The 12,523-nt window shown below is 43.1% G+C and overlaps 1 protein-coding gene, 1 non-coding gene and 1 pseudogene across 3 annotated transcripts in view; all 3 read right to left on the reverse strand.

The window, feature by feature from the left end:
- Positions 1-1,034: 1,034 nt before the first annotated feature.
- LOC101006500 lies at positions 1,035-3,134 on the reverse strand (annotated as a pseudogene). Its single transcript, XR_004183407.1, has 2 exons — positions 2,263-3,134; positions 1,035-1,696 (listed from the first exon to the last, which is right to left on the reverse strand). The product of XR_004183407.1 is annotated as a protein RCC2 pseudogene (transcript).
- A 1,049-nt stretch (positions 3,135-4,183) lies between these two features.
- Positions 4,184-4,287, reverse strand: LOC116274799. The gene has a single exon (XR_004183571.1). It is a non-coding gene; the product is annotated as a small nucleolar RNA U13 (small nucleolar RNA).
- A 2,398-nt stretch (positions 4,288-6,685) lies between these two features.
- Positions 6,686-12,523, reverse strand: part of AKR1D1 (aldo-keto reductase family 1 member D1) — a 41,916-nt gene continuing 36,078 nt past the window's right edge. The window contains exons 8-9 of the mRNA XM_003896652.5: positions 10,882-10,964; positions 6,686-8,027 (exon numbers count right to left, since the gene is read on the reverse strand). Of these exons, the coding sequence (XP_003896701.1) occupies positions 7,985-8,027; positions 10,882-10,964 (126 nt within the window). The 3' untranslated portion in view covers positions 6,686-7,984. The remainder of the gene's footprint in view (positions 8,028-10,881; positions 10,965-12,523) is intronic.

The following is a 12,523-nucleotide window of genomic DNA, read 5'->3' on the forward strand; positions in this document are numbered from 1 at the left end:
TGCACAGGGATGAGTTTATGTCTCAGGCCTTTCTATTCAGTCTGCACCAGGCCATCACCATTGGTTCCAGCATGATGCATGCTGGCCAATCAGAGTTCTTCCCAGGATTACTTCCTTGACAGAGCTATTCCAAAAGACTCTCACTCTCTTCTAGGTTCCTAATCTGGTTGAAGGAGAGTGTTTCTGAGAGCTATTATGCCTGCTCTCTGGAGATGGCTAGTCCAAGCAGGGGAAAAACAGCCACAAGTTGCAAAGACACAGTTTGAGCCCGAGTTCTAGCTGCTTACAGCCGCTTTACCCCTGCACTTCTTTGTTTCCAGTTCTGTGATAAATTGAATTCACTATTTCTGCTTAAACTAGTCTGAATTGCATTTCTGTTACTAGGAACTAATAACATTCTGATGGAAAAATCGCTATATGGAAGCGGGGCATAACAAGTGAACACTGCTGAAAGTTAGAATCGACTGAGTTAATTTGGGTGAAGTGTAATGGGAGACACGGTCCTCACTGGGAGTCCGGATGTCTTTACCACTATTTTATAACAACTCATATTTTTTCCAAATATGAGCAAATATTTTAAACATGAAGAGGAAAAAACAGACTTTTAAAAGTATGCAGACAAGGATAATTAACATTAGATCCCTTGTAAAAATGGAACCCCAGGGAGTCTAACAAAAATGCACCTTTGGCTAACTTTTGCTTTTTAAAATTGCTTGTCTGACCTCCCCTCCCAGTGCACAGGAAATGATAGCTTCTGGGAGATGTGTGAAGTTGCAGGAGTCCCCAGGAACATCAAAGAGTTCAGGGATTGTATTCTAGCAGTTTCTTTCTTTTTTTTTTTTTTTTTTTTGAGATCGAGTTTCACTCTTGTTCCCAAACTGGAGTGCAATGGCATGATCTCGGCTCATTGCAACCTCCATCTCCTGGGTTCAAGAGATTCTTCTGCCTCAGTCTCCCGATTAGCTGGGATTATATGCATGTGCCACCATGCCTGGCTATTTTTTTGTATTTTTAGTAGAAACGGGATTTCACCATGTTAGTCAGGCTGGTCTCGAACTCCTGACCTCAGATGGTCCACCTGCCTCGGTCTCCCAAAGTGTTGGGATTACAGGTGAGCCACCACACCCGGCCCTAGCTGTTTCTTGATCTTCTCTTTCCTGGTCTCAATTTCATCTCGCACTATCACGAAGGAGTGTGAGTAGCCTTTGGAGACATTCTTTGAAAAGATGCCATCCAGAGTCTTCACCTCTTGGGCTGCAGTGGAAGACTTGGGCTCATGCTCCCTGTATCCCAATTACCTAAAGTTTGGTTACAGCCCCCAGCTGATGGTGCTCTCATCGGCGGCTACAATGATGCTGCTCTTCCCACAAGCCAGCCTCCTGATTCTGCAGCCACAGAGGTCCTGCACTGCTTTCAGGTACTTGGAAGATTCACGGGAGATATTGGGCTCCCCAGAAAAAGAGACTACTAACTTCACAGACAGCAAAGGAGCAGGTGTAACCAACATGGATCTGGGATGCCCCACACCCAAGGAAGTCAAACTCCAACTTTACCAAGCGGAGACCATCTCATCCTTCTGCTCTGAGTGGCCCAGCCAACCATAGCAACCAAAGCCCCAGGAGAAGACTCATTTGTTGGAGTCCAGAATCAATGTGTGGTTAGCATCACAGGCCGCGACTTGCACAACTGTTACTGGCTGGTGGGTTCTTGACCCTTAGTAAATAGAAATAGACCAAGAATCTGAGATGGACTTGAGCAAGGCAGTTTATTGGAGCTCTCAGCTTGAGCAGAAGGGGAGGTAGCAACAGGAAGAGACCTGCAGCTAGCTCCCTGGCAGCAGGTTAGTTTGGGGTTTCATTTGCTTTGGAGCTCCTCCATGTGACATCATTGTATGTTTGGGGTAGTCTGGCGGCAGTTGTACCTAGGCAGTCTCTGGACATGCTTCTTCATGTGATGCATGTCTCATTAGCATCTTGAATCTCCACCCAGGGGTGTGAATTTTACTACTGAAATGAAGCAAAGGCCAGGTTAGGACAGGCTGGGACATTACTGGGCAAGTGCTTTGGGGAGAATCTTTTGCAAAGTGCCCACTGTTAGCCAAGATGCTTGTGCTCAGCGTACTCTCTCTCAGATTTGATTGGTCTATTTTTGTGAAAGGAAACGTTTGTGGTTGCGTGGCCGCAAGGCTGAATGTAGCTTCAGTCAGCACAGCATGTAAGGAAAATGGGAGGGGTTCCTGCCCTGTTCTGGGGGTCTCAAAACCACCTTTGGTACAGGCAGAATCTGCCCATCTTTCATTCTCAGTGAAGGTGGGCCACTCATCGTGGCACCGGCACCAGCTGGCAGCCTTACACTAATCACTGTGCCTGGGTCCCAGCTGACCATATTGAGGGCACACGAAGGAACAGAGGTTTCCTTTGCCGCCCATTATACAGAATTCATTTCCACTGGCCATTCTAGTAATTGGCTGCCCGTTGTCCATGATCTGTGCGGGGCTGGGGATGCTCCTGTGTGGGTGCTGAGGCTCAGCTGCCCTATCGTGTTCTCCCCAAACGCAAACGCAGTGCCCGTTTCTGGCAAGGCCAAAGTGAAGTTCCGCCCACAGGCCTCCTACACACTCACTTCCTGGCAGAGACCCTCAGTGAGTCTGGGGGCTTCCATTCTCTTGGTGTTGCAGGTCCCAGCTGCCCCTTCTCATTTTGACCCCAGCTCTGCAGCTTCCATTGTGCGGTGATGAGGATACTGTGCGCAGCACACAAACCCGAGAGTGCTGTCGGCGCCAGGACCCCACCAGGCACCCACATCTATGGGGCCCCCACAAATTCTGACCGAGACTGCGGTAAGCAGCTTGCTGTTTAGGCACTTCTTTCCCACCCATCGAGTCCCAGTTGGTTGCCCCCGAAATCAAAAGCTGCTGCCTTGCACTTCAGCCCTTGAAGTCTGATGCGCTCCTTAATGTGCTCAGGCTCCGCGACGACCGTGGCCCCGCCGCGCACCTTGTTCACATACGCAGCCCGCCACGCTGTGCCTTTGCCTCCGCCAGGGCCCCATGGAGCTGCCGCAGCGCTCGGCTTGAGCTTCCTGCCGGCAGGCTGGGACCTCCACGCTTCCCAGGCCGCCTGGGGCCCCTTTGGTTACCAAAGCCCGGTTCCTCCCAGGCTACTGCCCAGTCTTCATCCTGGGCTGGTCTCTGCTGGTTGGAGTAATGAGAAACCAGAGAGAAAAAGGAAGAGGAGTAACTGTTAAAAAAAGACGGATAGGAGGGCTTCCCCCCAACACCCCCGTCCCTTCCTCTCCTCCCCAGCAAACCCCCGCACTCCCCACCAGACCAAGGCTCCAGCCCATTCACCAGATTCACTTAAAGTGTAACTTACATTTTGGAACTTGGACCATGTGTCTGCCAAGGCTCCGGCTTTGGTGCTGGGTTAGAAGATTGTGCTGGATGCTTCCTGTGGCCTTCAGTGAAGTCCTTCATAAAGGAACCAAGTTTTGGTTCAAGCTTGGTGTGCAGAAGGCAAAGAGAGAAGAGAATGTGGCCTTATTAAGAAAGTCTGATCTGCTTTGAGCTGAATCAGGCAAGCACTTGACGTGCAAATGGAGAATTTTGCCTCAAGGCAGTTAGTACATCCAGGGAGGGTAGCCTGAGCTCAAGCCGAGATCCTGAGGAATCCTAACAGGGAAGTCAGGGGGATAGCTCCTGCCAGAGGAGATATGACCCACCAGAAAAGTCTTTTACCAAAATGCCCCTTGGATGAGAGAGTAAGCCTGTTAGTCCTGTTTCTCATGAGTGGGAGGCAGAGACTAGGGTGGAAGAAGCTAAAGTGAGAATTTGGGGATTTCATGTGTAGAGACAGAAACATTAAGGTTGCTATTCGGATTCAGGGAGGATTCTGATTCAAGAAGCAGACATTGAAGTTATCAGCAGAAGCCTGACATTCTGAGAGTTCTGAGAAATACCAAGTCTTGGAAATATGAGTTTGTTCATCTTTGTCAGTCCCTATGACTGTGACCTTGGAATGCACACACCTCAAAGTGTTGAAGGCTGAAGACATGGGATCATTGCCTGTGCCCCTCTGATGGCCTCTCCTGGTGCTGTGTCATTACTGTGGAAGGAATGACAGTGCCTGAGGGAGGCCCTCTTGGAGAACTGGAGAACTGTCAGGGATAAGAAACATTTTTTTCATGTTGTATGGGTAATGTGCTGATGTTATAACAAGGTTTGAGGGTGGCACATCTCACACATGCACATGAACACTTAGTCATCATGCTCATGAACTACAAAAAGATCAAGAAACATTCCTTTTTTTTTTGAGATGGAATTTCACTGTGTTGCCCAGGCTGGAGTGTAGTGGCACAATCTTGGCTCACTGCAAACTCCCAGGTCCAAGTGATTCTCCTGCCTCAGCCTCCCAAGTAGCTGGGATTACAGGGATGTGCCACCATGCCTGGCTAATTTTTTTTTTTTTTTTGTACTTAGTAGAGACAGGGTTTCATCATGTTGGTCAGGCTGGTCTTGAACTCCTGACCTCACATGATCCACCAGCTTCGGCCTCCCGAAGTGCTGGGATTAAAAGCATGAGCCATCACACCCGGCCAAGAAACAATCTTACCAAGAAACACTGCAGATCCAGAAACATTCTGTGTACTGGGGCAGGATGTCTTTGCCGCTCCAGCCTGCTATGTTTCTGTGGACCAGTGAGCATGGCATGCCATGGGTCTCCTCTCCTTTTTCAGGCAGGTTGCATCACTATTGATGGATCTTTCTACATAGCTGATCAGAGGCCATTGATAAGAAAAATTGATTTGGGTTAACAAACATCTCTTTGGGGTTGCAAAAGTCCCCAAAAGATCAAGATTATTGGTTGTCAATACTTGGGCTCAGCACAGCATTGATTTGGCAAGGACATTTTTACAGCTGATGTTAACTGGAGAGACAGGAAATCTTTACTGAGGGGTGGTGTGTTCGTTTGTAAAGCTGCTGTAACTAAGTACCACAAACTGGGTGGCTTAAAGAACAAAACTGTAGTGTTTCACAGTCCTGAAGCCTAGACATCTGAGATCAAGGTGTTGGCAATGTTGATTCCCTCTGAGGGCTGAAGTGTTCCAAGGCTTTTGCCTGGTTTCTTGTAGTTGTTGGCAATCTTTGTCATTTCTTACCTTGTAGAAGCATCACCGTGATCTCTGTTTTCATCTTCACATGACATTCACCCTGTGTGTTGTCTGTGTCCAAATTTCCTTTTTTATGAGGACACAGTCTTATTGGTTTAGGGTTTGCCTTACTCCACCCTACCCCAGTATGATCTCATCTTAATTAATTACATATGCAATGACCCTATTTTATTTATTTTTAAGAGATGAGGTCTTGCTTTGTTATCCAAGCTAGAGTATAGTGGCATGATCATAGCTCACTTCGGCCTCAAACTCCTGGGCTCACACAGTCCTCCTGCCTCAGCCGCCCAAGTAGCTGGGTGCTATGTGTCTGCACAACCAGCCATGTGTGCACAACCATATCCAGCTAATTTTTAAATTTTTGTAGACATAAGGTCTCCCTCTGTTGACCAGGGTGATCTTGAACTCCTGGCCTCAAGTGATCCTTCCACCTTAGCCTCTCAAATAGCTGAGATTACAGGCATGAGCCACCACACCTGGCCCTATTTTTATATAAGATCACATTCTGAGGTACTGGGGGCTGGGCTTTACCATATGAATTTTGAGAGGACACAGTTCAACCCATAACAGATGGGAAGCTTGAGAGGGGTGACAGTGGAGGGAGAAGGAACATGCAGAAGCTTCCATCAGGCTGTTGTTCTTTCCTGAGCTTCCTACTTTCTGTCTCCAGATCTTTTTTCCTCCATCTCTGTTATGACTAAGAGAGGATTCCTCTCCTCCAATTTTTAGAAATACCTTTTCGCTGATAAATGATGGGACTCTTTTCCAATGCCTGTCTTTAAAATGCTTTGATAGGTGTTGTTTCTATTCTCACCTCTACACTAATACCCTTAAAGTATTTTGAAGGGCTTTGACAACAGGGACCAGGACTCAAGTTTCTGCTCTTTCATAATGGTACCCCCTTTTTTTTCTCTCCTTCCTTCCTTCCTTCCTTCCTTCCTTCCTTCCTTCCTTCCTTCCTTCCTTCCTTCCTTCCTTTTCTCCTTCCTTCTTTTCCTTCCTTCCTTCCTTTTCTCCTTCCTTCCTTCCTTCCTTCCTTCCTTCCTTCCTTCCTTCCTTCCTTCCTTCCTTCCTTCCTTCCTTCCTTCCTTTTTTTTGAGACAGAATCTCACTCTGTCACACAGGCTCGAGTGCAGTGGCACAATCTTGGCTCACTGCAACCTCTGCCCCCCAACCCAAGTGATCCTCCCACATCAGCCTCCTGAGTAGCTGGGACCACAGGTGTGTACCACCATTCCTGGCTAATTTTTTTTTTTTTTGGTAGAGATGGAGTTTCACCATGTTGTTCCAGGCTGGTCTTGAACTCCTGGGCTCACGCCATCCACCTGCCTTGGCCTCTCAAATTGCTGGGATTATAGGCATGAGTCACCATGCCTGGTGGCACCCCCTTTTCTTTCCTCTCTTTCCAATGCTAAATGTACAGCAGGAATTAAATCAAATCAAAGGCCTTTTAATTTGACTGGCTTCAGATTATTCTTCCCCTGCCCCAACCTTAGAAACAGAATGGAGATTCATGTGATGCAACAAATCATTATACTTTATTATTTTTTGTGAACAAAATATTTTCCAGAGGTCACCATTGTAAGCAATAATATTGGAATCAGTGAAAACAATCAATATAGACCAAATTTTTAAAAAGGATAATTTCTCAGAAATATATGTCTTGAGGTCGTTGAACATTATCTATAAGCAACTGATCTTGGGAAAACATAATTTTTGAAGAACTCTCTCATCCTATGACAGTGACCTAATGTGAATGAATAAAATATATTTCTGTAGTTGAACTGAAAATAGATATATTTCTATGGCTGAATTCTAATAATCTTATTCACTCTTTAAATTGTACATACAGCAAAATTACCAGAGTTCTTTTGAACTTGCTACTTTCTCAAAATTCATATAAGCTATCCAAGTAACACTGTTAAAGTCTTAAATATAATAATGTTATAAAGCACCTTATTTCAATATATCTCCCAAAGTTTCCTTTTTAAATCCCTCTTTTAAAATAGCATGTCAGAACTATTTTACAAGCAGGGTTTTATTTGTGTATGTTGGTTGTTTCAAGCCTTTTCACATAGTAGTAGTTCTATAATCAATGTAGGCAAGATTGATGGTAAGATGTGTGAATATGGATCAGCAGCCATGTTGAGACTCAGGCCCTTTAAGGATGCAAGAGAGATCCAGTTAAGTTTTCATTCTTTAAGTTGGATGAAAACTAAACAAACATACATTGGATGGAAACAAACAACAACATCATGATGGCTTTGTTGACCACTGTGGTGTTTAGCTCTATTTTAAGACTTTTCTACATGTAGCCCTCTCAACTCAAGGTGCAGCAAATCACTTCCTTGTTAATAATGCATGTGTGGATCTTATCTTGGCTGTGTCTGTTTTAGAACCAATGGTCCAAAGCCTCAAGGCCACTGCCAGCACACTGACACATGCACTTTGTTGTCCTGTTAACCCTTAAAGAACTCAGATTGCCAACGCTACTACCCAGACTCATGAGCTTCTTGTCATATGTTGCCTTTGATGTTTCTTCCGAAGTCTAATTTTTTTCTGTCTGGAACGTAGAAGATATTGATCTGAAAAAATTAGTTGATAATTTCCTAAGAGTTATTTCAACAGATTTTAATATTTTTACTTCAATGTGACTCAGTCAAAGTCACTTACACTACACAAACATCGAACACATTTCCATCATTATTTCTTCTCAGGATAGTAAAACCCTTTTCATTTTCACATCCAGGGGACTACCCATCGCACCGTCTTGGCACTCATGGGAGTGAAAAATCTGTTCAGGAACTCCTTGCAGTCAGTATTCATCATGAAACGGGTATTCAGGATGGTCGCGCCACCTGCCAAAACAATTCCCCCACAGAAAAAAGTTCACTCAAAAATTGCACAGCTGTATGTTTCACTAGCATCCTTTGAGAATTTCACTGACACTACCCCTCTCTCCTATTCATTCCTTTACTGTTTCTTACCTACTCTCCTCTTTTGTTTTCCCTCAAGCCAGCACCTTTTCCTGAAGCTCTGGACAGCCTCCTGAATGTGAGTGTGTTGAGGGAAAGTTAGTGGCCACCTTATCAACATTTTACTCAGAACAGAATCCCCAGAGGTGAGTCATGTCTTAGGCATGTCAGGTGTGCACACCTCTTCCCTACTCCTTCCCCCTTTCTGTTCCCTTGATGCTGGCTGCCTCCTTCTCCAATCCACTACATGGGCATTTCTCTTCAAAACTCTTATTACCAGTGTCACCGTCTGTTGATGAGCACTTTTTTCTTTTTCTTTTTTTTTTTTTACAGATGGAATCTCGCTCTGTCACTCAGGTCAGAGTGCAGTGGCATGATCATAGCTCATTGCAACCTCAAACTTCTGGGCTCCCAAGCAAGCCTCCTGCCTCAGCCTCCCAAGTAGCTGGGATTATAGGTATGTGCCACCACGGTTGCCCAAGCTGAACTCCTGGGCTGAAGCAGTCCCTCTGTCTCGGCCTCCCAAAGTGCTGGGACTACAGGTATGAGCCACCACACCCAGTCTCATTAGCATTTTTACTTGCCCCTCTCACTAGACCTCCTGCCTGTTGAGAGTTTGAGATCTAGAAACGTGATGAGTAGCAAAATAAGTTTCCTTGATGATTATGACAATGACGATGGCAGTGAATTTAGCTCTTAGATAACAATGATGAAATGGTCTGTGAAATGTCTGGAATGTACGTGTTCCTGATTTAGTTTTCTGTAGGTACTGTAAATTAAAATGGAAAATATTAAGATTTTCAAATGTTAAAAATCAACTTGATAAAAGCTGGAAAACATCATGGTCCAGTATCTCGAAATGATACAGTATTTGTGATTAATGGGGTCTAATTCTTGTTTCACCTTGCTGATTTTTCTAGTTACTTCCTGGTAAGAGTTATTTTTTTCCCCTAAGTTGCTATAATGACTTTTAAATATGTCAAATGTCAAGATGAATAATGTCACCAACTGTCTGTAAAACAATTAGTACATTGATGGATTATACTGTTTTTGTTTGTTTGTTTTTTGTATTTTTTTGAGACAGGGCGTCCCTCTGTCTACCAGGATGGAGTGTAGTCATAGCTCACTCAAAGTCTTGGGTTCAAGTGATCCTCCCACCTCAGCCTCCTGAGTAGCTAGTACTACAGGTGCTTGCCACCACGATGGCTTATTTTTAAATTTTTTGTAGAGATGGGGTCTTGCTATGTTGTCTAGGCTGGTGTTGAACTCTGGGCCTCAAGTGATTCTCCTATCTTAGCCTCCCAGAGTGCTGGAATTATAGGTATGAGACACTGCACCTGGCTTCTCTTCTAAACTTAATGATATAATATCAATTCAATAGAAATCGTTTATCTTCAAGAGCTATTAATTAACCTATAACTGTTAGTTCTGGGAAAGTGTTGTTTATGTGTTTATGTTTACTCTTTCGTTCTTGAGGCTGGGTGGTGGTGCCTTTTGATGTCAAACAATTTTCCCCCTGAAAAATTTCTATTAGGAAGCTGTTTTATTAATTCAGAAATTCAATATTAATCCAGCCAGTGTACTTTCTGGCCCATGAAAAACAGTGGGATCAATAAAGTAAGTGTCCAAACTATATGAATCATCTTAGCATTTTCTGAATGCTGACTTAAAGATTCAAGACGAAGATGACTCTTCAGGTGATTTGAAGAACTGAAAGATTAATAGAAAATGATTAAGAAGAAAAAAATGCATGTGTGTGTATATGAGTATATATGTGTATATGTGTGTGTATATCTATACACACATATATAGAAACTATTCTTTTTTTTCTTTTTGAGATGGAGTTTTGCTCTTGTTGCCCAGGCTGGAATGCAATGGCATGATCTCGGCTCACTGCAACCCCTGCCTCCTGAGTTCAAGCGATTCTCTTGCCTCAGCCTCCTGAGTAGCTGGGATTACAGGCATGTGCCACCACACCCAGCTAATTTTTGTATTTTTAGCAGAGACGGGGTTTTTCCGTGTTGGCCAGGGTGGTCTCTAACTCTCAACCTCAGGCAATCCGCCCACCTCGGCCTCCCAAAGTGTTGGAATTACAGGCGTGAGCCACCACACCTGGCCCAAACTATTTTTTTTTTAAGGGCCTGTAATATTTAGAGAATAAAGAGCTACTTCAGTTGGTTGGCCGAACTTGACATTTTGAAGGAGTATACCGAGTTTTGCTTGTGGGAAGTCAGCTAATAGGTAGAGCTAGAAACTAAAATCTTATCGGCAAGAAAGTATTTATCTGAAAGTCTAAGTTCTTGTTTTTCAATCTAGTGTTCTTTCTGCAACATTATCATGCCTCTCAGAATTTTTTTTTTTATAATTTTGCCCTAATTGGTGCATCACTTTGATTTTTAGGATTAAATAAATAAGTTGTTTCAACATTTGTGCTGCTGTTGTTTTAGCATATGTACATGATAAATTAATTCTCCTCAGGCTCCTTAGTCTGCATGGCTTCACCTAAGTCACGGAATGTCACAGATGCCAGGACCTTCCTTTTCAGTGAGAGTGTAGGGTTGTGGAAGGCCTGTAGTGGATGTATTTCCCTCAGGCATGTTAACATTCGGAATATGCGGCCCACCATGCTTTGCCCTGGTGCTATGGACATAGGTCAGGGTTCATATAAGCCTTGTTGCTTGACACATGACCATTCAATACCACTGGCCAGTACCCATTAATGATCCCCAGAACTTACATGAGCAATGGCACAAAGCGGACATTTTTATTCAAGGCTTCAATGTCCTTCATTTCTTCTTCAGTGAGAGAAAAGTCGAAGATCTGAAATAACAGAAATAATAGAATATTTTTGAAGGTCAAGCTTGAGATCAGAAAGTGGGACCACCAGTGAGAGCCTCTGAAAGATGTATGAATATCTTTGCAAATGTCTAAGAGGAGTCAGGCTGGTGTTGGGGGGCTACCCACTGAGGTGGAGCTGGATACTCTGATCTGCCCTTTGTTTTTGAGACAGTCTTTCTGGGGACATCTTACAAGAAATTCCAAATGCTCTGAAACCACAAATGTTAATGAAATCCCCTAAAATTTCAAATGTGAAGAACTCTTATTTCTGTATGAAATGCTGGGCTTTTGATTCTGAACTACTGTCTTACACTTAAAAAATTCTGAGTCTCTAAATATGCTGTTTTTTTTTTTTTTTTTTGAGACAGGGTCTCACTTTGTCACCCAGGCTGGAGTGCTGTGGCACCATCTTGGCTCACTGCAACCTCCGTCTCCTGGGTTCAAGCTATTCTCATGCCTCAGTTTCCCAAGTAGCTGGGACTACAGACACGCCTGGCTAATTTTTGCATTTTTTGTAGAGATGGGGTTTCACCATGCTGCCCAGGCTGGTCTCAAATGCCTGAATTCAAGCGATCCTCCCACCTTGGCCTCCCAAAGTGCTGCAATTACAGGCATGAGCCTCACTACACCCGGCCTAAATTTGCTTTTTAAAAAAACTTTTAATTTGCTTTGTTTTTAACTTTTAATTCGCTATGTTGAAATCCTTTCTCTCAACATCTTTGATGTCTCTTCTACCTTTTTATTCTAATTATATTTTCATTGTTTTAGTTTTCTTAGCTTTTACACTTTATTTGTATTCTGGTTTTATAATTGTCCCTTATTAACATTTATATATTTTATTTTCACTTCCTTTTATTTTTAACATTTGGGTTATCTGTATATAACCTATCTTCTCTTTATTATTTTATCTTTCTATCCTTTAACTTTTATTTTAATATATTTAATAATTAATAGATTTTAATTATATAAGTAGTACATAAATATATGCTCTTTGCAAAGAAATGAAACACTGTAGAAGTACATAGACCTATATGGAATAAATAATGAAAATCTTGTCACTCATCACCCCATTCTTATTTCCCTTCCCAGATATTCCTCCCAAATACTACACACATTAAGAGGAAAATACAGTAATTAGACCATATCTTTATGATTTTGCAACTTTCCTTTATTCACATAATATCTTAGTGACCCCAGTGATAGTTCTATCACAATATGCAACCTGACTTTATTCTTTTAGCCACGGTATTCATTGTGTAGATGGAACATGATTTACTTAACTTTCCCTCCATGGATTCTTTCCAAGTACTCTTTTCAGGGAACCATTTTCTTTTATGATTTATTATCCAATTATTGGTGTTTATGAGATTATATAAGGAATCAAAAATTCGCACAATATAAAAATGAATGAATCGCCTATAAAATGAATCCTTACCCAGACTTCTTTTTTGCTAAACACTAGTCCTGTCCTTTAAGTCTTGGTGGGCCAGCCTCTTATCCAGTAAATATATGGCATAACCTAATGGCAAAGTGAGGTTGCA

The sequence above is a fragment of the Papio anubis genome, chromosome 4, assembly GCF_008728515.1.
Source record: "Papio anubis isolate 15944 chromosome 4, Panubis1.0, whole genome shotgun sequence".
Classification (NCBI taxonomy): Eukaryota; Metazoa; Chordata; class Mammalia; order Primates; family Cercopithecidae; genus Papio; species Papio anubis.